Source organism: Carcharodon carcharias, chromosome 1, assembly GCF_017639515.1.
Source record: "Carcharodon carcharias isolate sCarCar2 chromosome 1, sCarCar2.pri, whole genome shotgun sequence".
Classification (NCBI taxonomy): domain Eukaryota; kingdom Metazoa; phylum Chordata; class Chondrichthyes; order Lamniformes; family Lamnidae; genus Carcharodon; species Carcharodon carcharias.
The window spans coordinates 259,683,020-259,703,339 of NC_054467.1; the positions used below are offsets into that span (position 1 = coordinate 259,683,020).

The 20,320-nt window shown below is 51.7% G+C and overlaps 1 protein-coding gene across 4 annotated transcripts in view; it reads left to right on the forward strand.

The window, feature by feature from the left end:
* The window catches only part of smyd5 (SMYD family member 5), a 52,544-nt gene that overhangs the window by 20,520 nt on the left and 11,704 nt on the right, over positions 1 to 20,320 (forward strand). For 3 of the 4 annotated variants that reach the window (XM_041201504.1, XM_041201520.1, XM_041201529.1), the window contains 5 exons: positions 3,620 to 3,689; positions 5,213 to 5,317; positions 9,946 to 10,008; positions 15,142 to 15,212; positions 16,783 to 16,889. In XM_041201504.1, coding sequence (XP_041057438.1) covers positions 3,620 to 3,689; positions 5,213 to 5,317; positions 9,946 to 10,008; positions 15,142 to 15,212; positions 16,783 to 16,889 — 416 coding nt within the window. The remainder of the gene's footprint in view (positions 1 to 3,619; positions 3,690 to 5,212; positions 5,318 to 9,945; positions 10,009 to 15,141; positions 15,213 to 16,782; positions 16,890 to 20,320) is intronic. The other variant, XM_041201512.1, reaches the window with a different exon arrangement.

Consider the following 20,320-nt stretch of genomic DNA (forward strand, 5'->3'; position numbering starts at 1 on the left):
GAGCATCTGAGAGACCTGGACTTATTAAGACTCTGGACTTATTTCCAACAGCATGAGTTTAAATTGCAGAGATAAGCACTCTCACTGTAGGCCAGCGAGCAGGAGGTGCAGCGAGTGGGGGCGAGGGGTGGGAGTCGGGAGTGGGAGGATTGGGGAGGGGGGTTCGGGAGTGGGAGGACTGGGGAGTGGGGGAGTCCACAAGCTGGAGCGGAAGGGTCTGTGAGCAGGGAAGTCTGCAAGAGGGAGGATGGGCCAGTGGGAGAGTAAGCAAGCAGGTGAGTTCATGAGTGAGCGCAGGGGAGTCTCTGAGAGGGAGGATGGGCTAGTGAGAGAGGCGGCAAACAGGAGGGTCGGCAAGTGGGAGAGGCGGCGAGGGGGGTGGTGGGGGGGGGGGTGAGTCTGGGAGTGAGAGGGTCAGTGAGCAGGCGAGTCTGTGAGTTGTGGTGGGTCAGGGGTTGGGGGATGGTGGGTTAGTGGGAGAGGCAGCAAGCGGATGATGCAGCGAGTGGGAGGGGCGCTGAGCGGAGAGGCAGTGAGCAAGATAAGTAGAAGGAGTTAACATATTCCTTTTGTATTTTTAAATTTATTTTATTTTAGAAGTTATTTGATTTATGAATAAGTCCGACAGAATGTTAACTGCAGCTTTTATGTTGGTTGTAATGAGAAAATCTGATTCGTTTGAAGTTGATTCATTTAAAGAGCACTTTTCAGGAATGTAGCTACAAGATTAAGTGAGGAATTACTGTAATGTCCTTTAGGGAAGGGAATCTGCTGGCTGTACCTGGACTGATCTCTAGAAGTCCCCAGATGCACAGCAATGTGGTTGACTCTTACCTGCTCTCTCAAATGATTTCACAAGCCACTCCGTTGTATTCAAGACAGTGGCTCATCGCAACCTTCTCAAGGACAGTTAGAGGTGAACAACAGGTGCTGGCTTTGCCTGTGATGCCCACGTTCCATTGAATGAATAAAAAATATGGGCACAAGCCACTTGAGTGATCTATTGTTAAGCCTGTCATCTTGCAATACTGTCATCTCTCAGGAGAGAAGCACACCAGCATTTATCCATAAGATTTGTTTTGTTGTGTGGTTGGGGTCTATATCTCTCAGGAGAGAAGCACACCAGCATTTATCCATAATGTTTTGTTTTGTTGTGTGGTTGGGGTCTACATGGGCATTTTGGGAATTTTTCTATTCTCCCAAAGTATGCAGCTCAAGTCTGCAATTTCTCAAAACCACAACTCTTTATTTACACATTTGCATCTCTGCACGAGGTTGGAGTTTGGATTCTTGTGGATATTGGGTTTGAGTTTTTGTTCTAGAGATGGAAGCCGTGTTCTCAATCTCCTACCCATTAGTAACTCTGATGGTGAGAAACAATATTGTGGTAGTGAGGTTCGATAACTCATTGCCTGTCTACCATCAGATCTTTGTGTGTATTTTCCCAATCCACCATAGCCAACTTCCCCCTCCTTCCTTCATAATTTCCTTTCTTTAGACTTAAGACCCTAGTTTCAGAAAGAACTATATCGCCTTCAAGCTTAATGCAAAATTCCAGCATATTATGGTCACTATTTCCTAAAGGCTCCCTTACAGCAAAGTTATTAATTAGTCCTTCCTCATTACATAACACAGAATCCAATATAGCCTGATTCCTAATTGATTCTTCAATGTACTGCTCCAGAAGCCCATCTCTACACACTCCAGGAATTCCATCTCCAGAGCATTAGTGCTGATTTGGTTAACCCAATCTATGTGTAAATTGAAGTCACCCACTATTACTGTATTACCCACATTACACGCACCTCTAATTTCCTGATTTATACCGTGCCCAACATTAGCACTGCACTTTGGTGGCCCATGAACAACTCCCACCAATGTTTGCTGCCCCTTGCTGTTTCTGAGCTCCACCCAAACTGATCCTACTTCTTGATCCTTCAACCTAAGATCCTACTTTACTAACGCACTGACCTCATCCCTTATTAAGAGTGCTACCCCACCTCCTTTTCCTTTATGCCTATTCCTCCTAAATTCCAAATATCCTTGGATATTCAGTTCCCAATCTTGGTCACCCTATAGCCACGTCTCCGTAATGGCAGTTAAATCATACCCATTGACTTCAATTTATGCGTTCAAATCATTAACATTTTTATGAATGCTACGTGCATTCAAACAGAGTGTCCTTAATTCTGCTTTTTTAACATTATTGTCTATTCTGATCCTATTTGATGTTTGTCTTCTGTCTTTGTTTGCTACTTTCCTATCTCCTGTTAGCAGTTTTGTTTCCCTTGAATCTGAGCTCCCTCTCAGGTTCCCATCCCCCTGCCAATCTAGTTTTCCCCAACAGCACTAGTGAATCTCCCTGCGAGGATGATACTCTTGGTCCTGCTAAGGTGCAGCCGTCTATATTGTACAGGTGCCGCCTGCCACAGAACCAGTCCCAATGCCTTAGAAACCTGATGCGCTCCCTCCTACCACCAGTCCTCCAGCCACGTGTTCAACCGCTCAATTCCCCTGTTTCTATGCTCACTAGCAAGTGGTCCTGCTCTTCAATCTCATTCCTAGCTCTCTGAAATCTGTTTTCAGGACCTCGCCCTCGCTTCCTACCTATGTCCTGGTACCAGTGTGGACCACAATCTCTGGCTGATCACTCTCCCCCAGAAGAATGTCCTGCAGCCGTTCCATGACATCCTTGACCCTGGCACATACCATCCTGGAGTTAGATCTACGGTCAGAAATACCTGTCTCTTCCTCTAACTAATGAATCCCCTATCACCACTTCTGTTACACTCTTCTTCCTCCCCTCCTTTACAGCAGAGTTGTCCTATGTGCCATGAACTTGGCTCTGACTGCTCTCTTCCGAAAAACCAACGCTCTCACCAGTATCCAAAATAGAAAACTGATTAGTGAGCAGGACCTCAGGGGACTCCTGCACTATCTCTTGAACTGTCTGAAGGTCACTCATTCCCTTTCTGCCTCCATGCTTCTAGCCTGACCACCACTCTGAACGTGCCATCCACGTAGCTGCCAGCCTTGTAGATGCGTCACAGTGACTCCAGCTGCCGCTCGAGCTCCGCAACCCGGAGCTCAGGTTTCTGCAACTGGTGATACTTACTGCACATATGGTCATCTAGGTCACCGGTGGTGTCCATGACTTCCCACATACTACAGGATGTGCATTCCATGCGACCGAGCTGCCTTGCCATGCCTTAACTTTCCTTCACTTACGTTAACTTTATTTCGCTTTGGTTTACTTATATTAACTTTATTAAGTGATGGTTAAGGAAAATAAACCATACAGCTGTCGATAAACCTTACTAGTACTGACAAATCTGACTAATACTTAACACACTTTACTAGTTGCAATAAACCTTATTTAAAGCACTGGGTTTCCACATGAACCTAATTCGCTACTCGCTCGGCCACCGTCTGACTCAGGTGTAGTCCCCGACCATGTGCTCCTTACTGACCTGAATGGAGACTGAATCATGACTTCTCGCCCTAGTAGATTAGCCCTCATCCTCCAGCCCTGCTTCTTCCAAAGATGTGGCTTTGCTATTCCACATGCAGTGCCGTGGGACATGGAGCACTAAAAATAAGATTCTCCTTTTTGTTACAGGAACATGCATTATCCTCCGGAAACGGCCAGCATTATGTTGATGGCTAGGATGGTTGCCATGGTGAAGCAGGTAAATAAGGAGACTCCCAGACTATTGTAGCTAAGCTGATGGTTAATGGGTTTCCTTTCCCTAACAAGATACAGAAAATGGTGTTGATTTAAGTTGAGAAAGTCAGGTTGTTGTGCTGAATTAGCTGGCCTCAGCTACAATAAAAACTTGCATTTATATAGCCCCTTCGATGTAAAAAAAAATAATCCCACGCTCTCAGCCGAGGCTCTCGAGAACTCAGCTCTCGAGTCAGCAGGTTCAAGCCCCGCTACAGAGGAGTGAGCGCATAACCCAGGCTGGCATCCCAAATGCAGCGCTGAGGGAGTGCATCGCTGCCACCAATGCTGCCTTTCAGACGAGAAGTTAAACCAAAACCCCATCTGTAACAGATCCTATGGCACTATTTCAAAGCAGAGCAGGAGAGTTCTGTCCTGTGTCCTTTCACAATATTTAACCGTCAGCCAACATCACCAAAACAAGGCTGACTGGATCAGCCATGTCCTGACTCAATGATCGCTGTGTTTTCTCATATAACATCTGTGACTGTATCTATTTTTTAAATAGTTCATTCTGTGAACACTGTGCAGAACAGGGTCCTATAGGAGGTTGTGGAAGCAGCTAGTATCAATTCATTCAGATGTGAATTGGCCAGATTTACTGCAGAACATAACATTTTGGGACACATTAATTTGAGACATGATGTGAGTAGCGTATAAACTGCTTGGGAGGAACAGGTGATTGGACCTAGGTAGACTGAGAGATTGGAGACAATGGAGATTGATTCAAGTGATTAATCAGCAACTCCCTTATAATCAGTCACTTGGTAACTTGGATCTTGAATCTTGCTGAAAAGAGAGACATCTTGCTGAAGCTTTTCATCTTATACACATCAGGACAAACGCAAGAATTCCAAATTTCAAACAATCACAACCATTTATACATCAGGAGAAAGAGATGCTGATTGGCAGGCAATGGAGAAAGCAGTGGATAGCAATTTTTAAAAATTACCCGGGGTTTGGGGAGCCTGTTACTTTCTCCATGGCAATGCCTTAGCCAATCAGGGTCAACTTGCCAACCAATCTGTATTCTTTTCTCCTGTAGTATAAACGGTTTGAAATTTGGCATTCTTGTGTTTGACCTGATGAGCGTAAGACGAAAAGCTTTGGCAACATGTCTCTCTTTTTAGCAACATTCAACTCCATTATTGTTGTATTGTGTGACTACCAGGGTGGTACAAGGTGAACTAGATGGACCCTGGGCTTTAATCAATCAAGAATTTCTATGTCGCCAAGTAGTTTAGGGTACTGCACTAAATATTACGAATCTGTTTGATGTTGGTGCTGTCTTGGCCGACGAGTAATGATCCTTCCTCTCAGTTTCTCAGTTACACCATCTTTTTTACGATCTCCAGACGTGGGAGCTGGCCTGTGGCTAGGGCCCCATTTACTCCTCCTGCCAACCATGTCTGACAATTGGAGGGGTGCTTTCAAATGCCAGAGTTTGGGTTTAACTTCCCTCGTTTCTGCATCTCTTTCTATCCAAAGGCTAAAGACAAGGGCCGCTGGACGAAGCTCTTCTCCCAGTTCTGCAGCCGAACAGCCAACGAGGAGGAGGAGATAGTTCACAAACTGATTGGAGACAAATTCCAGGTGCGAGTTGCCCACCAGCCTGCCCTTGTTTTCCATCTTATCATCGTGTGTCCAGCAGAGTTCAGGAAAACCAGGCATATAAATGGTAAAAGGGTGGAAAAAGGAGGAGTAGGGCCGATTAGGGACCTAAAAGGGAACCATGGACAAAGGGGCCATGGCTGAGATATTAAATGAATACTTTGTATCTGTCTTTATCAAGGAGGTAGATGCTATCAAGGCCATGGTGAAAGACGAGGAAACTCTGTTACTAGAAGGGCTCAAAATTGATAAGGAGAAGGTATTAAATAGACTGTCGGTACTTAAAGTTGGGACCGGATGAGATGCATCCAAGGATATTGAAGGAAGTGAGAGTAGAAATTGCAGGAGCACTGGCCATAATCTTTCAGTCTTCCCTGGACTCAGGGGTGGTGCCAGAGGACTGGAGAATTGCAAACGTTATGCCCTTGTTCAAAAAAGGCTGTAAGGATTAGCCCAGCAATTACAAACCACTCAGTTTAACTTCAGTGATGGGCAAGATTCTAGAAACAGTTATTCAGGATAGAATTAGTAGTCACATGGAAAAATATGGGTTGATAAGGAAGAGCCAGTATGGATTTCTATAGGGGAAATCATGTTTAACTAACTTGCTGGAGTTTTTTGAAGAGGTAACAGAAAAGGTTGATGTGGTGTACATGGACTTTCAAAGGGTATTTAATACAGTGCCACACAACAGACTAGTGAGAAAAGCTATTGTTATTGACTTAAGGTAAGGGGCAGGAGGTTTAGAGGGGAGTTGAGGAAAAGTGTTTTCACCCAGAACGTTGGGGGTATCTGGAACTCACTGCCTGAAAGGGTGGTAGAGGCAGGAACCCTCACAACATTTAAGAAGTATTTAGATGAACACTTGAAATGCCGTAACATACAGGGCTACGGGCCAAGTGCAGGAAAATGGGATTAGAATAGAAGGTGTTTAATGGCTGGCATGGACACGATGGGCCGAAGGGCCTCTTTCCATGCTGTACAACTCTTATGACTCTTGGAATAAAAGGACAAGAGCAACATTGGCTGAAAAGTAGGAAGCAGAGAGTAAAGGTCAGTGGATAATTTTCAAGCTGGAGGAAGGTTTGTGGTGGAGTTCCCCAGGGGTCGTCGGTATTGGGACCCTTGCTTTTCCTGATGTATATTAACGATCTAGATCTTGGTGTACAGGGGACAATTTCAAAATTTGCAGCTGATACAAAGCTTGGAAGGATGGTAAACTGTGAGGAGGACAGTGTAGAACTTCAAAAGGACATAGACAAGTTGGTGGAGTGGACAGATAGGTAGCAGATGAAGTTCAGTGCGGAGAAGTGTGAGGTGATACACTTTGGTAGGAAGAACATGGACAGACAGTATGAAATAAGGGGTGAAATTCTGAAGGGGGTGCAGGAGCAGAAAGACCTAGGTGTATATGTGCATTGATCATTGAAGGTGGCAGGACAGGTGGAGAGAGCAGTTAATAAAGTATATAGTATCCTGGGCTTTATTAACAGGAGCGTAGAGTACAAGAGCAGGGAGGTTATGCTGAATTTATATAAGGCACTGGTTAGACCTCAGCTGGAGTATTGTGTACAGTTCTGGGCACCACACTATAGGAAGGATGTGAACACATTGGAGAGAGTGCAGAAGAGATTTACAAGAATGGTTCCAGGGATGAGAAACTTCAGCTATGAGGATAGATTGGAGAGGTTGGGACTGTTCTCCTTGGAGAGGAGAAGGCTGAGAGGAGATTTGATAGAAGTGTTCAAAGTCATGAGGGGGCTGGACAGAGTAGATAGGGAGAAGCTGCTTCCGCTCGTAAAAGGATCAAGATCGAGAGGGCACAGGATTAAAGTGATTTGCCAAAGAAGCAAATGTGATGTGAGAAAAAACTTTTTCACACGAGTGGTTCAGGTTTGGAATGCACTGCCTGGAAGTGTGGTGGAGGCAGGTTCAATCGAGGCATTCAAGAGGGTATTAGATGATTATTTGAATAGAAACAATGTGCAGGGGTATGGGGAAAAGTCAGAGCAATGGCACTAGTTCATAATGCTCATTTGGAGAGCTGGTGCAGATATGATGGGCCGAATGGCCTCCTATGCCATTAAAATTCTGTGATTCTGTGTTTCCTACCAAAATGGATAACTTCATACTTATCCACATTATACTGCGTCTGCCATGTATTTGCCCACTCACTCACCTTGTCTAGATCACAGAATCACAAAGCGCAGATGAGGCTCTTCGGCCCATCTAGTCTGCACCGACACATGAGAAACACCTGACCTACCTACCTAATCCCATTTACCAGCACTTGGCCCATAGCCTTGAATGTTATGACGTGCCAAGTGCTCATCCAGGTACTTTTTAAAGAATGTGAGGCAACCCGCCTCCACCACCCTCCCAGGCAGCGCATTCCAGACCGTCACCTCCCTCTGGGTAAACAGGTTTTTCCTCACATCCCCCCTTAACCTCCTGCCCCTCACCTTGAACTTGTGTCCCCTTGTGACTGACCCTTCAACTAAGGGGAACAGCTGCTCCTTATCCACCCTGTCCATTCCCCTCATAATCTTGTACACCTCGATCAGGTCGCCCCTCAGTCTTCTCTGCTCCAACAAAAACAACCCAAGTCTTTCCAACCTCTCTTCATAACTTAAACGTTTCATCCTAGGCAACATCCTGGTGAATCTCCTCTGCACCCCCTCCAGTGCAATCACCTTGAAGCCACTTAACATCCTCCTCATCGCTCACTTTCCCACCTAGTTTTGTGTCGTAATATTGGAAATATTTTTGGTTCCCTCATCCAAATCAGTGAATAGCTGGGGCCCAAGCACAGATCCCTGCGGTACCCCACTATTCGCTGCCTCCCATTCCGAAAAAGACCCATTTATTCCTACTCTGTTTCCTGTCTGCAAACCAATTCCCAATCCATGCCAATTCCACGTGCTTTAATTTTACACACTAACCTCTTCTGTGGGACTTTACCAAAAGCTTTCTGAAAATCCAAATACACCACATCCACTGGTTCTCCCTTATCTATTCCACTAGTTACATCCGCAAAAAACTCCAGTAGGTTTGTCAAACATGATTTCCCTTCATAAATCCATGTTGACTTGGTCTAATCCGGTTGATATTTTCTAAGTGTCCTGTTATCACACCCTTTATAATAGACTGGAGCATTTTCCCTATTATTGAGGTTAGGCTAACTGGTCTGTAATTGGCTGTTTTCTCCCTCCCTCCTTTTTTAAATTGGGTTACATTTGCCACCCTCCAATCTGCAGGGACTGCTCTTGAATGCTATTCTTCTTTAAACCTTCAGCTTCTCAAAGTGCCCTGGTGGGATTTGGACTCGCTTTCTCCCAAGTTCAGATCACTGGATTGCTGGTCCTTATGCCACAGGATTAATACAGACGCGGGTGGCTGTTTCATACATATTTCGTCCAATGGGAATCAGAGAATCTTACAGCACGGGGGAGGCCTCCTCTTGGAAATTGCTATCCAATTGATCCCACTCCCAAGTATCCGGAATTTTTTTTTTTAATCAGCTTATATTCCCACCTTCAAAAGATTTCTGTATATGAACCCCGAAGTCTCAATGTTCCTGCAACCCTTTGAATTGTCCCTTTTAGTTTATATTGCCTCTCCTCATTCATCTTTCCAAATGTATCACTGCCAGAGAAAGCCCTACATTCCAACAATCACACCATCAAATTGATCTTTAACCAGCTAAGTTACTGGACCTGGCAACCCACCCAAGGTGTCAAATCAGTTCACACGTGCCTTTTCCCAGTTTGACCCGGGGTTGCCTTGTGCCACTGTCACAGGTTAGGTTTGGCGTGGCATTCCAACTGGAACATTTCCCATCAGTCACCTGTTGGTGCAGGACTTGAATATTGCTGAAAAATATTGCTGAAGCTTTGCAGCTTGCACTCATCAGCAAGAATGCCAAATTTCAAACGATTACAACAGTCTACACTGTAGGAGAAAAAGGATGTTGATTGGTTGACAAGTCAACTCTGATTGGCCAAGGCGTTGCCATGGAAGAAGCAACAGAGAGCTACTGGTGCCCCAAGCTCTCCGGTAATTCAAAAGAGGTGCAAGGCTTGAACATATTCCATTTGTTTGCAGAAAACAGGTCCCCGCGTATGAATGTATACCACTTCTAGCAAGGGTAACTGAGCCACATTACAAGCTTGACTGATTGTCTTAAATTGTTTGTTAGTTTAGCTATTGGCGCACTCAGGATTGCTCAGCGAGTGCTGTCCAATCACAGAATCGCCTCTAATAGTGGAACACCAGTCAGCATACATTCTCCAGGAGTATAAATTGTGATCTTTTGAAATTTGGCATTCTTGCGTATGTCCTGGAGAAGAGAAGCTTTGGCTACATGTCTCCCATCAGCAATATTTGATAATATCCTGTTTGTCACTTCGTCCACTCGGATGATTTTTGTTGGAGAGTAGCATTAAAGGACATGCAACCAAGGTGAGTAAATTTAGTTCAATTTACAGATTGGCCATGATCTAATTGAATAGCGGGACAGTTTCAAGGGGCTGAATGGCCCATCATCTTTTCCTGCTGTCAGGTCTGTCATCTCCTGTTGGCTGCTTCAGATCTCTCCTGCTCTCTTTCAGGGTCAGTTGGAAACACTCCGGCAGCTCTTCACCAAAGCTCTCTATGAGGATAGCCTCAACCGGGTAAGCTAGCTACTTTAACCGGGTTAGCACAGTCATAGCAATGGAACCGCTTTAGCATAACAACATCATTGGGTGAGCTTTGCGATCTAACTTAACCGGGTAAGCACAGCAAACTAACCGGGTTAACTCAACAGTGCAACTGGGTAAGGTTAGCAGCCAAACCAGATTAACACAGCGACTTAATCTTACAGGTAAGCACAGCGAACCTAACCGAGTTAACTCAGCGACCTAACCGGGTAAACACAATAAGCTATCTCGCAGGTTTACCCCGACCATGTGATTTGACCTTTCTCCTCTCTCTCTCCCCCCATTCTCTTCCCCTTTCCCCCTCCCTCTTTTGCCCTCCCTCCCTGTGCCCTTGTTCCCTGTGCCCTCGCCCCTGTGCCCTTGCTCGCTCCCCCCACCCTCCACCTCCCTTCCCTTCCCTTTCTCCTCCACCCCTCTCCCCTGCTCCCTACCTCTCACTCTCTTGCTCTGTTTCTCACTCTTGCTGTGCCTCTCTCTCTCATTCTCACTCGGTCTCTCTCCCACCCACTCACTCGCTGTCACGCCCTCTCTCGCTCTGGCGCCCTCTCTCACTCTGGCGCCCTCTCTCGCTCTGGCACCCTCTCTTGCTCTGGCACCCTCTCTCGCTCTTGTGCCCTCTCGCGGCCTCTCTCGCTTTCGCACCCTCTCTCGTTCTTGCGCCATCTCTCATTCTCTCTTGCTCTCGCGCCCTCTCTCGATCTTGCGTCCTCTCTCGCGCTTGCTCTCGCGCCCTCTCTCTCTCACGCCCTCGCTCTTGCGTCCTCTCTCTCTCTCGCTCTTGCGTCCTCTCTCGCTCTCGCTCTTGCGTCCTCTCTCGCTCTCGCGCTCGCGCCCTCTCTCTCTCTCGCACCTTCTCTCTCTCGCGCCCTCTCTCTCTCTCGCGCCCTCTCTCTCTCTCGCGCCCTCTCTCTCTCACGCCCTCTCTCTCTCTTGCGCCCTCTCTCGCTCCCTCTCTCCCTCGCTCCCTCTCTCTCGCGCCCTCTCTCGCGCCCTCTCTCTCTCGCGCCCTCTCTCTCTCTCGCGCCCTCTCGCTCTCGCGCCTTCTCTCGCTCTCGCGCCTTCTCTCGCTCTCGCGCCCTCTCTCGCTCTCGCGCCCTCGCTCTCTCTCGTGCCTTCTCTCTCGCGCCCTCTCTCTCTCTCACGCCCTCTCTCTCTCTCACGCCCTCCCTCTCTCTCGCGCCCTCTCTCTCTCGCGCCCTCTCTCGTTCTCGCGCCCTGTCTCTCTCTCTCACACCCTCGCTCTTGCATCCTCTCTCGCTCTCATGCCCCCTCTCGCTCTCGTGTCCTCTCTCGCTCTCGTGCCCTCTCTCACCCTCGCGCCCTCTCTCGCTCTGGCGCCCTCTCTCGCTCTGGCGCCCTCTCTCGCTCTGGCGCCCTCTCTCGCTCTGGCGCCCTCTCTCGCTCTGGCGCCCTCTCTCGCTCTCGCGCCCTCTCTCCCTCCCTCTCGCGCCCTCTCTCCCTCCCTCTCGCGCCCGCTCTCCCTCCCTCTCGCGCCCTCTCTCGCGCTCGCTCTCGCGCCCTCTCTCGCTCTCGCGCCCTCTCGCGCCCTCTCGCCCTCTCTCCCTCTCGCGTCCTCTCTCTCTCGCCCTCTCTCTCTCTCGTGCCCTCTCTCCCTCTCGCGCCCTCTCTCCCTCTCATGTCCTCTCTCTCTCGCCCTCTCTCTCTCGCCCTCTCTCTCTCTTGCGCCCTCTCTCTCTCTCTCGCGCCCTCTCTCTCTCTCGCGCCCTCTCTCCCTCTCGCGCCCTTTCTCCCTCTCATGCCCTCTCTCGCTCTCGCGCCCTCTCTCGCTCTCGCGCCCTCTCTCGCTCTCGCGCCCTCTCTCGCTCTCGCGGCCTCTCTCGTTCTCGCGCCCTCTCTCGTTCTCGTACTCTCTCTCCCTCTCTTGCTCTTGCGCGCTCTCGCGCCCTCTCTCGCTCTCGCGCCCTCTCTCGCTCTCGCGCCCTCTCTCGCTCTCGCGCCCTCTCTCGCTCTCGCGCCCTCTCTCGCTCTCGCGCCCTCTCTCGCTCTCGCGCCCTCTCTCGCTCTCGCGACCTCTCTCGCTCTCGCGACCTCTCTCGCTCTCGCGACCTCTCTCTCGTTCTCGCGCTCTCTCTCTCTCACACCCTCGCTCTTGCATCCTCTCTCGCTCTCATGCCCCCTCTCGCTCTCGTGTCCTCTCTCGCTCTCGTGCCCTCTCTCACCCTCGCGCCCTCTCTCGCTCTGGCGCCCTCTCTCGCTCTGGCGCCCTCTCTCGCTCTGGCGCCCTCTCTCGCTCTGGCGCCCTCTCTCGCTCTGGCGCCCTCTCTCGCTCTGGCGCCCTCTCTCGCTCTGGCGCCCTCTCTCGCTCTCGCGCCCTCTCTCGCTCTCGCGCCCTCTCTCCCTCCCTCTCGCGCCCTCTCTCCCTCCCTCTCGCGCCCGCTCTCCCTCCCTCTCGCGCCCGCTCTCCCTCCCTCTCGCGCCCTCTCTCGCGCTCGCTCTCGCGCCCTCTCTCGCTCTCGCGCCCTCTCGCGCCCTCTCGCCCTCTCTCCCTCTCGCGTCCTCTCTCTCTCGCCCTCTCTCTCTCTCGTGCCCTCTCTCCCTCTCGCGCCCTCTCTCCCTCTCATGTCCTCTCTCTCTCGCCCTCTCTCTCTCGCCCTCTCTCTCTCTCGCGCCCTCTCTCTCTCTCTCGCGCCCTCTCTCCCTCTCGCGCCCTTTCTCCCTCTCATGCCCTCTCTCGCTCTCGCGCCCTCTCTCGCTCTCGCGCCCTCTCTCGCTCTCGCGCCCTCTCTCGCTCTCGCGGCCTCTCTCGTTCTCGCGCCCTCTCTCGTTCTCGTACTCTCTCTCCCTCTCTTGCTCTTGCGCGCTCTCGCGCCCTCTCTCGCTCTCGCGCCCTCTCTCGCTCTCGCGCCCTCTCTCGCTCTCGCGCCCTCTCTCGCTCTCGCGCCCTCTCTCGCTCTCGCGCCCTCTCTCGCTCTCGCGCCCTCTCTCGCTCTCGCGCCCTCTCTCGCTCTCGCGCCCTCTCTCGCTCTCGCGACCTCTCTCGCTCTCGCGACCTCTCTCTCGTTCTCGCGCTCTCTCTCTCTCTCATGCCCTCGCTCTTGCATCCTCTCTCTCTCTCATGCCCCCTCTCGCTCTCGTGCCCTCTCTCACCCTCGCGCTCTCTCTCGCCCTCGCTCCCTCTCACGCCCTCTCTCCCTCTCACGCCCTCTCTCCCTCTCGCGCCCTCTCTCCCTCTCGCGCCCTCTCTCTCTCTCGCGCCCTCTCTGGCTCTCGCGCCCTCTCTGGCTCTCGCGCCCTCTCTGGCTCTCGCGCCCTCTCTCGCTCTCGCGCCCTCTCTCGCTCTCGCGCCCTCTCTCGCTCTCGCGCCCTCTCTCGCTCTCGCGCCCTCGCTCTCGCGCCCTCTCTCTCGCGCCCTCTCTCTCGCGCCCTCTCTCTCGTGCCCTCTCTCTCGTGCCCTCTCTCTCGCGCCCTCTCTCTCTCTCACGCCCTCTCTCTCTCGCCCTCTCGCGCCCTCTCTCTCTCTCGCGCCCTCTCCCTCTCGCGCCCTCTCTCTATCTCGCACCCTGTCTCGCTCTCGCGCCCTCCCTCGCTCTCGCGCCCTCCCTCGCTCTCGCGCCCTCCCTCGCTCTCGCGCCCTCCCTCGCTCTCGCGCCCTCTCTCGCGCCCTCTCTCTCTCTCGCGCCCTCTCTCTCTCTCGCGCCCTCTCTCTCTCTCGCGCCCTCTCTCTCTCTCGCGCCCTCTCTCTCTCTCGCGCCCTCTCTCTCTCGTGCCCTCTCTCTCTCTCGCGCCCCTCTCTCTCGCGCCCTCTCTCTCTCTCACGCCCTCTCACCTCTCGCGCTCGCTCTCGCGCCCTCTCTCTCTCTCGCGCCCTCTCTCTCTCTCGCGCCCTCTCTCTCTCTCGCGCCCTCTCTCTCTCGCGCCCTCTCTCTCTCTCGCGCCCTCTCTCTCTCTCGCGCCCTCTCTCTCTCTCGCGCCCTCTCTCTCTCTCGCGCCCTCTCTCTCGCGCCCTCTCTCTCTCGCGCCCTCTCTCTCTCGTGCCCTCTCTCTCTCTCGCGCCCTCTCTCTCGCGCCCTCTCTCTCTCTCACGCCCTCTCACCTCTCGCGCCCTCGCTCTCTCTTGCGCCCTCTCTCACTCTCTCTTGCGCCCTCTCTCACTCTCTCTCTCGCCGTCTCACTCTCTCTCGCGCCCTCTCTCACTCTCTCTCGCGCCCTCTCTCTCTCGTGCCCTCTCTCACTCTCTCTCGCGCCCTCTCTCACTCTCTCTCGCGCCCTCTCTCACTCTCGCGCCCTCTTGCGCCCTCTCTCGCTCTCGCGCCCTCTCTCGCTCTCGCGCCCTCTCTCGCTCTCGCGCCCTCTCTCGCTCTCGCGCCCTCTCTCCCTCTCGCGCCCTCTCTCCCTCTCGCGCCCTCTCTCCCTCTCGCGCCCTCTCTCCCTCTCACGCCCTCTCTCCCTCTCGCGCCCTCACTCTCTCTCTCGCGCCATCTCTCACTCTCTCTCTCGCGCCCTCTCTCACTCTCGCGCCCTCTCTCTCGCGCCCTCTCTCTCGCGCCCTCTCGCTCTCGCGCACTCTCTCGCTCTCGCGCACTCTCTCGCTCTCGCGCACTCTCTCGCTCTCGCGCACTCTCGCGCGCACTCTCTCGCTCTCGCGCACTCTCTCCCTCTCACGCCCTCTCTCTCTCTCGCGCCCTCTCTCTTGTCCTTTCTCATCCCTTGCTCTCCCCTGCTCGCTCCCTCGCTCTCCCCTGCTCGCTCCCTCGCTCTCCCCTGCTCGCTCCCTCGCTCTCCCCTGCTCGCTCCCTCGCTCTCCCCTGCTCGCTCCCTCGCTCTCCCCTGCTCGCTCCCTCGCTCTCCCCCGCTCGCTCCCTCGCTTTCTCTGTCTCACTCTCTATCGCTCTCTTTCACTTGCTATGTCTTGTTCTCTCTCTCTTGCTCGCTCTCTCTCTCTCACTTGCTCTATCTTGTTCTCTCTCTCGCACACTCCTCGCTCGCTCACGTTCTCTGTCTCGCATGCTCTCTCACGTTCTCTCTCTCTCTCTCTCGCTCTCTCTCTCTCTCTCTCTCTCTCTCTCTCACACTTGCTCTGTCTTGTTCTCTCTCTCTCGCACATTCCTCGTTCTCTCGCGTTCTCTCTCTCTCTTGCACTCGCAGTGGTTCACTCCTGAGGGATTTCGCTCACTCTTCGCTTTGGTTGGAACCAACGGGCAAGGCATCGGGACCAGGTGGGTTGCCTCCCAGTTGGACTGGGCACGAGTGTGCCGCCGGTAATAGTGAATCCCTTCCCCCCACCCCGAATACCCTGATCCTTTGCTGTAGTTCATGCTGCATGAGCACTGCTCGTCATTACCTCAACCGACTTCATGCATGGGCCCACACGGTGAGTCTTGTCCTGCCGGCCACTGCTGTGCTCAGACCTGCCCTTGGCTGACAATGGGAGCTGGGCATGTGTGAGCCACGACTGATCTCCTGAATCATCTGCCAGCGGAGGTCAGTCATTTCAGCCCCTGGTGCATGGGCCATCGCCTTGCTGTGTGGATTTGGCTAATTTGCATTTATAAAGTGCCTTTCCTGACCTCCGATTTCCCCATCCTGAGGGCAAGTAGCGATGGGGCAATAAATGCTGCTCCAGTCTGTGAATGAACAAAAAAACAGCTTTACAGCCAATGAAATATATATTTTTTTGAAGTATGGTCACTATTATAATGTTGGAAGTGCAGCAACTAGCTTGTGCACAGCAAGATCCCACAGGCACATGATCATGACCACATCATCTGACTTTTTTATTTTAGTGATGCTGGTTGGGAGATAAATATTGGTCCAGGACACTGGGGAGAACTCTCCAATTCTCCTTCGAAATAGTGGCTGTGGGATTTTTTTTTTACAGCCGCCGATGAGGCCAGGCAGGATTTTGGTTTAACGTCTCATCCGAAAGATGGCCCCTCCGACAGTTCGGCACTCCCTCACTGCCGCACTGGGAGTGTCAACTGGGGTTATGGGTCCAAGTCACTGGAGCGGGATTGAATCCCCAACTCAGAGGTGCGAGAGTGGTTGGGTGGACATGTCACTGGAATAGCAAGCTGCAGGTTGTGGAGTTCTAATCCCCGGGTGGACATATGGTTGAACAAGGAAGACTTTAAAAGCTGGTGTTTAGTGGTAGAAGTCAACCTGATTCACCAGTCTGGCCTGCACATAACTCCAGTCCCACACGATCCAGGCGCAACCTAATCAAGGTGTTTACGATGATTAAAGGATTTGATGGGGTAGATAGAGAAAGACTGTTTCCCCTGGTGAGGGGAGTCCAGAACAAGGGGGCCAGAACCTTAAAATTCAGACCAGGCCATTCAGAGATGATGTCAGGAAGCATCTCTTTGCATAAGAGGGAGTGGGCTGAATGAAATAGCTCTCTCCCAAAACAACTGTAGGCGCTTGGGGTCAATTAAAAACATCAAAACTGAGATTGGTGAACCATTGCTGGGTAAACGTGTTAAGAGTTACGGAACAAGGTGATAGATGGATGTAATATGCAGATCAGCCATGATCCAGTAGAGTGGCAGAACATGTTCAAGGGGCTGAATGGCCTCTTCCTGTTCCTGTGTAACAGGATCGAATGGCTGAATGGGCCTCCTCCTGTTCCTGTGTAACAGGCTCGAGGGGGCTGAATGGCCTCCTCCTGTTCCTGTGTAACAGGATCGAAGGGCTGAATGGGCCTCCTCCTGTTCCTGTGTAACAGGCTCGAGGGGGCTGAATGGCCTCCTCCTGTTCTACATCTGATTGTGTTTGATTTCCACACAGCTCCTTAAGTCAGTGGGTGCATGGCTGTGATGCACTCCAGCTTCCTGCACAGGCAAGAGAAGAGCTGGATGGTTTCATTGACCAACTGTACAAAGACATTGAGAAAGGTAGGAATTCTTTGGATATGTGTGTTTCTGTATATTCTGTGCGTGCTTCTATCGAGTGTGATTCTGTTGACTGCGTGCACATGCTTCTGATGAGTGTGTGCGTTACTCTAGTTTGTGTGTATCTGTAAGTGTACGTCCAGATAATGTGTGTGTTTCTGTGCCGTGTGTGTGTGTTTCTGTGCCGTGTGTGTGTTTCTGTGCCGTGTGTGTGTGTGTGTTTCTGTGCCGTGTGTTTGTGTGTGTTTCTGTGCCGTGTGTGTGTGTGTGTTTCTGTGCCGTGTGTGTGTGTGTTTCTGTGCCGTGTGTGTGTGTGTTTCTGTGCCGTGTGTGTGTGTTTCTGTGCCGTGTGTGTGTGTTTCTGTGCCGTGTGTGTGTGTGTTTCTGTGCCGTGTGTGTGTGTGTTTCTGTGCCGTGTGTGTGTTTCTGTGCCGTGTGTGTGTGTGTGTGTGTGTTTCTGCGCCGTGTGTGTGTGTGTGTGTGTGTGTGTGTGTTTCTGTGCCGTGTGTGTGTGTGTGTGTTTCTGTGCCGTGTGTGTGTGTTTCTGTGCCGTGTGTGTGTGTGTGTTTCTGTGCCGTGTGTGTGTTTCTGTGCCGTGTGTGTGTGTGTGTGTTTCTGTGCCGTGTGTGTGTGTGTGTTTCTGTGCCGTGTGTGTGTGTGTTTCTGTGCCGTGTGTGTGTGTGTTTCTGTGCCGTGTGTGTGTGTGTGTGTGTTTCTGTGCCGTGTGTGTGTGTTTCTGTGCCGTGTGTGTGTGTTTCTGTGCCGTGTGTGTGTGTTTCTGTGCCGTGTGTGTGTGTTTCTGTGCCGTGTGTGTGTGTTTCTGTGCCGTGTGTGTGTGTGTGTGTGTTTCTGTGCCGTGTGTGTGTGTGTGTTTCTGTGCCGTGTGTGTGTGTGTTTCTGTGCCGTGTGTGTGTGTGTTTCTGTGCCGTGTGTGTGTGTGTTTCTGTGCCGTGTGTGTGTGTTTCTGTGCCTTGTGTGTGTGTGTGTTTCTGTGCCGTGTGCCGTGTGTGTTTCTGTGCCATGTGCCGTGTGTGTTTCTGTGCCGTGTGTGTTTCTGTGCCGTGTGTGTTTCTGTGCCGTGTGTGTGTGTTTCTGTGCCGTGTGGCCGTGTGTGTGTGTGTGTTTCTGTGCCATGTGTGTGTGTGTTTCTGTGCCGTGTGTGTGTTTCTGTGCCGTGTGTGTGTTTCTGTGCTGTGTGTGTGTGTGTGTTTCTGTGCCGTGTGTGTGTGTTTCTGTGCCGTGTGTGTGTGTATGTTTCTGTGCCGTGTGTGTGTGTGTGTTTCTGTGCCGTGTGTGTGTTTCTGTGCCGTGTGTGTGTGTGTGTGTGTGTGTGTGTGTGTGTTTCTGTGCCGTGTGTGTGTGTGTTTCTGTGCCGTATGTGTTTCTGTGCCGTGTGTGTGTGTGTTTCTGTGCCGTGTGGCCGTGTGTGTGTGTGTGTTTCTGTGCCGTGTGTGTGTGTTTCTGTGCCGTGTGTGTGTGTTTCTGTGCCGTGTGTGTGTGTTTCTGTGCCGTGTGTGTGTGTTTCTGTGCCGTGTGTGTGTATGTGTTTCTGTGCCGTGTGTGTGTGTGTGTTTCTGTGCCGTGTGTGTGTGTTTCTGTGCCGTGTGTGTGTGTTTCTGTGCCGTGTGTGCGTGTGTTTCTGTGCCGTGTGTGTGTGTTTCTGTGCCGTGTGTGTGTGTGTTTCTGTGCCGTGTGTGTGTGTGTGTTTCTGTGCCGTGTGTGTGTGTGTGTTTCTGTGCCGTGTGTGTGTGTGTGTTTCTGTGTCGTGTGTGTGTGTGTGTTTCTGTGCCGTGTGTGTGTGTATTTCTGTGCCGTGTGTGTGTGTGTTTCTGTGCCGTGTGTGTGTGTGTTTCTGTGCCGTGTGTGTGTGTGTTTCTGTGCCGTGTGTGTGTGTGTTTCTGTGCCGTGTGTGTGTGTGTTTCTGTGCCGTGTGTGTGTGTGTTTCTGTGCCGTGTGTGTGTGTGTGTTTCTGTGCCGTGTGTGTGTGTGTGTGTGTTTCTGTGCCGTGTGTGTGTGTGTGTTTCTGTGCCATGTGTGTGTGTGTGTTTCTGTGCCGTGTGTGTGTGTGTTTCTGTGCCGTGTGTGTGTGTGTTTCTGTGCCGTGTGTGTGTGTGTTTCTGTGCCGTGTGCGTGTGTTTCTGTGCCGTGTGTGCGTGTGTGTGTGTTTCTGTGCCGTGTGTGTGTGTTTCTGTGCCATGTGTGTGTGTGTGTGTGTTTCTGTGCCGTGTGTGTGTATGTGTTTCTGTGCCGTGTGTGTGTGTGTTTCTGTGCCGTGTGTGTGTGTGTTTCTGTGCCGTGTGTGTGTGTGTTTCTGTGCCGTGTGCATGTGTTTCTGTGCCGTGTGTGTGTGTGTTTCTGTGCCGTGTGTGTGTGTGTTTCTGTGCCGTGTGTGTGTGTGTTTCTGTGCCGTGTGTGTGTGTGTTTCTGTGCCGTGTGTGTGTGTTTCTGTGCCTTGTGTGTGTGTGTGTTTCTGTGCCTTGTGTGTGTGTGTGTTTCTGTGCCGTGTGTGTGTGTGTGTTTCTGTGCCGTGTGTGTGTGTGTGTTTCTGTGCCGTGTGTGTGTGTGTGTTTCTGTGCCGTGTGTGTGTGTGTGTTTCTGTGCCGTGTGTGTGTGTGTGTGTGTGTGTGTGTGTTTCTGTGCCGTGTGTGTGTTTCTGTGTCGTGTGTGTGTTTCTGTGCCGTGTGTGCGTGTGTTTCTGTGCCGTGTGTGTGTTTCTGTGCCGTGTGTGCGTGTGTTTCTGTGCCGTGTGCGTGTGTGTTTCTGTGCCGTGTGCGTGTGTGTTTCTGTGCCGTGTGCGTGTGTGTTTCTGTGCCGTGTGTGTGTGTGTGTTTCTGTGCCGTGTGTGTGTGTGTGTGTGTGTTTCTGTACCGTGTGTGTGTGTGTTTCTGTGCCGTGTGTGTGTGTGTGTGTGTGTGTTTCTGTGCCGTGTGTGTGTGTGTGTGTGTTTCTGTGCTGTGTGTGTGTGCGTGTGTGTTTCTGTGCCGTGTGTGTGTGCGTGTGTGTTTGTGTGCCGTGTGTGCGTGTGTTTCTGTGCCGTGTCCGTGTGTTTCTGTGCCGTGTGTGTGTGTGTGTGTTTCTGTGCCGTGTGTGTGTGTGTGTTTCTGTGCCGTGTGTGTGTGTGTGTGTGTGTGTGTTTCTGTGCCGTGTGTGTGTGTGTGTGTGTGTGTTTCTGTGCCGTGTGTGTGTGTGTGTTTCTGTGCCGTGTGTGTGTGTGTGTGTGTGTGTGTGTTTCTGTGCCGTGTGTGTGTTTCTGTGCCGTGTGTGTGTTTCTGTGCCGTGTGTGTGTGTTTCTGTGCCGTGTGTGTGTGTGTGTGTGTGTGTGTGTTTCTGTGCCGTGTGTGTGTGTTTCTGTGCCGTGTGTGTGTGTGTGTGTGTGTGTGTGTTTCTGTGCCGTGTGTGTGTGTTTCTGTGCCGTGTGTGTGTGTTTCTGTGCC